Source organism: Xenia sp. Carnegie-2017, unplaced genomic scaffold (genome assembly GCF_021976095.1).
Source record: "Xenia sp. Carnegie-2017 unplaced genomic scaffold, XeniaSp_v1 HiC_scaffold_19, whole genome shotgun sequence".
Taxonomy (NCBI): Eukaryota; Metazoa; Cnidaria; class Anthozoa; order Malacalcyonacea; family Xeniidae; genus Xenia; species Xenia sp. Carnegie-2017.
The window spans coordinates 7,946,446-7,949,845 of NW_025813481.1; the positions used below are offsets into that span (position 1 = coordinate 7,946,446).

Here is a 3,400-nt window from a genome sequence, read left to right on the forward strand (position 1 = left end):
TTACATTTCAGTTGTGTTTTTAGTTCACTGCAAGTCAAACTTTAAGATTAAGCAAGAATTATGAAGACCTCTGTACCTGTTTTATCACAATCGTTTTACTTGGATTGGCCTGTGTGTTTGGTAAGTACTTTTGAATTTTACTTTAATATCAGAGTGCGGTTTTGCATGAGCTAGAAGGGTAGCGACAAAAATCTTTAGTGATTTAGACACACTATAGAATAAAGTCATTTTTCAATTCTTTTCATAATCAAGTTGCCAGTCGTGTTGCGACTGAAAGATATTCCAGTATCTTGAACTAATTGTTTTTAAAATAATTAGTAAATAAACTTTTCATTTGATCGTGATCATTTGACAAATGTATTTTTATTCATACTTTTTTAGCAGCTCATCCTCGCAATGGTAAAGTGTATGATGCGATTTTCTCCGACAATGAACTGATGAAACGTGATGCAGGTTATTATTACTCCTTACTAAACCTACCTGTATAAACAGGAAACAATGACACATCACAAGATAAATGCCACTTCAATACGATCATTCTCATATTAAACAAAGTTTGTGACTAAGACCGTAAGAGTTACATTAAGTAGAGAGACTAGTGCATATGAAACGTTTTCCTTGGAAACATCGTATTGGCCATCACGAGTTAGCCCTATCTTGTAATGTACAGTGAATATTGCACACATTAAGCATGCGCTTTAGTCTCTCGACGAAATGCCGTCTACATGCGTGATACCTTACAAGCGGACTTCATTAGTAGCTATATATCGTTACGTCATTTATCATAACATTATCGCAGATACTTTCTATATTAAAAATTTTAGGCAAGTGCAACACACAGGTATTCTATAAAGGCAGACGCGTCATACACAGATTAGATTGTGGTTATTATGGAATAAACCGGGCAAAATGTCAATCATATGGCTGTTGTTTTGACAGTAGAAAACGATGGCAATACAACTGCTTTTTCAAAGGTACGAAGAACCACAACATTCAACCATGAATATTTTATCTTTATCGATACACATCTCATATTCCCCATTGCTCTTAGCAATAAAACACAACAGCACAGTGTGGTACACTTCAGTACGGCATTCTACAATACAGTAGGGTAAAATATAGTACCCAAAAATATGTTAAACTCCTTTTAATAACATCGCTTTCTTGGTCTTTACTTAGAAATATCGGACCTCTGTCTTTTTGTACAGACCGAGCCTCGTACTAATGTCTCGGTCTGTACAAAAAGACCTCGGTCCGTTATTTCTCCGTAAAGACCATGCGCTCGGTTATTAAGGGCTTGGTAATAAAAATAACCTGTTTGTTATCTCAGGCCAGCATCAAATTCAAACCTCTTGAAATCAAATTTCAAGTATTTCTACAGAGTCTTCAACAATGTTTGTTTACCATGCATACCACCATATGTACATAACTACCACCTGTAATTCTACACAACATCTAATACATATCTTTTCTATTATAGTTCGTCAATGCACTAAAATAAAACCAGAACATCGTCTAGATTGTGGTTATTATGGAATCACAGAAAGACAATGCAGATGGAAAGGCTGCTGTTTTGATAGAAAATATAAAAACAAATTCAACTGTTTTTACCAAAGTAAGTACACATCATTTTCTTTTTTTATATTATTATATAAAACTTTAATTCAGCTTTACATAAATATAGACTTGTCGGCTATTTGCGTAAATTTTGCCTAGTCGTTTTTCTTTAATCATCACCCATGACATATTGTGAAATATTAATTATCAGATAGTTTGCATGACTACGTGAATTTTGATTTCAAATATACAGGACATTGCTTTAGAAAAACCTCTAACAAATAGAACAAATCATGCAGGGGATTTTTAAAGAAATCTTTCCTAGCGGCGGGGGTTATTTTTTAACAGCCTGTGATATAGCTCACTATAATTTCTTCGAACCAATTTCAAGACCGATAAGTTTGCTATATAGTTAAAAGATGCCCTGAAATAAATATTGCAGCTTAATATTCTAAATATGAGTTTGCACCAATATGTATATATAGGTAGTGCCTGCGATGTTGTCAAAGCAAACGAAAGAATAGATTGTGGTTGGTATGGAATAACTAAAAGCCAATGTGAAAGAAAAGGATGTTGCTACGATAAAAGTATTCTTCATGCCAAGCACTGCTTTTACAAAGGTACAGTGTTTTATGTTCCTCCTTAGTGATCGGGCATTTCAAGTTTGTTTCTCCATTTTACAGTGCAAGTTAACACTTGCATATCTGCTTTTGACAAAACTACCCCAAGAGAGATATAAATCAAAACTAATAACAAATTGTCTATAATCCACTTCATGTAAATGAAATAGCGACATGAAACTAATTTACCTTTTCATTTTCTTTTAGGAAGTCTTTAAGTGAGGATTCTTCGTTCGCACGAACGATTAATAATCTTGTAGTATAGTCGTAGTCAAATATACTCTCTTGTCATGGCATTGTTAACGTTCGTTTTTCATTAAAGTTCTATTAGTTTATGAAATGTTTGCCTATTTTGGAAAGGAGTCCCAATTCACAAACAAACTAAATGAAACTAAACCACAACTCCACAAACCACAAACATGAGAATTTTTTCTATTTCACAAACAGCGGAATTGTTTGTGAAATATAACATTGCATCGCTTGCTTTCTTCATTTTCACAAACACCAGCATTCCAATTAAGCGCCATGTTGTATTAGATTCATTTGAAAGCGATGCTTAAAATGGGGACTGTGAAAGTATCTTGGCAGGTAATGAAACAAATAACAGGCTCATTACGGTCTTATAAGGCCAACCTTTTGCGAGAAAAGTTGCTTTGACGGGATATTTTAGTGGAACTCAAAAGTAAAACTTTCAGACCGAAAATAGGAGTATGACATGAGTAATCTTTTTTGTTCGTTTGAATATAACACTTGAGCATTCTAACATCATCAACATCCATGACGCTACCGAAAAATTCAGACGAACTTTCAAAACTTGCATTTAAACAACAAGTGGCATATAATCACCAATATATTCACGCGTTGAAAAGTCTTTTTCGTGCAAAGTCATAACATACGAGTTTATCGTTGGGAGTCTTTGCCAGGTTTCAAAGGGTTGCGCAATAATTGCAATAATTTGCATGGCCCTTGTTAACAAGGTTTATTAAACAATTTAAGTATTCAAAAGGTCGTTGCAAAATTAGTCATACACTTGATATCTTGCACGAAAGAATAAAAAAGAATAGCAACGAAAACTGTGAAAAATTCCAAATAAATTCAACAAACGAAATCGTGTAATTTCAGGCAATGATTCCTCTTTGCTTTTTCATTACAAAAATCCTTCAAAATGTTGAACTCTCAAGTACTTCAAACATCAATCCCATATTGAATTGTAATGACACGTA

At 33.8% G+C, this 3,400-nt stretch overlaps 2 protein-coding genes across 2 annotated transcripts in view; both read left to right on the top strand.

Moving 5' to 3' along the window:
• LOC124439573 (integumentary mucin C.1-like) lies at window positions 1-2,517 on the top strand. The gene is made up of 6 exons (XM_046989833.1): window positions 1-120; window positions 382-453; window positions 825-974; window positions 1,481-1,615; window positions 2,043-2,177; window positions 2,385-2,517. Exons 2-6 carry the CDS (start codon window positions 438-440, stop codon window positions 2,393-2,395), a joined length of 447 nt encoding a protein of 148 aa, XP_046845789.1. The 5' UTR covers window positions 1-120; window positions 382-437; the 3' UTR covers window positions 2,396-2,517.
• A 221-nt stretch (window positions 2,518-2,738) lies between these two features.
• LOC124439401 (integumentary mucin C.1-like) overlaps window positions 2,739-3,400 on the top strand; it is an 11,395-nt gene continuing 10,733 nt past the window's right edge. Inside the window, exon 1 of the mRNA XM_046989625.1 lies at window positions 2,739-2,765. Within this exon, the coding sequence (XP_046845581.1) occupies window positions 2,739-2,765 (27 nt within the window). The remainder of the gene's footprint in view (window positions 2,766-3,400) is intronic.

Bases quoted from the DNA above. Each gene is read 5' to 3' on its own strand.
- LOC124439573 (XM_046989833.1), top strand. The intron at 975-1,480 runs GTACGAAGAACC...TTTCTATTATAG, and splicing joins ATACAACTGCTTTTTCAAAG to TTCGTCAATGCACTAAAATA. The intron at 1,616-2,042 runs GTAAGTACACAT...ATGTATATATAG, and splicing joins ATTCAACTGTTTTTACCAAA to GTAGTGCCTGCGATGTTGTC.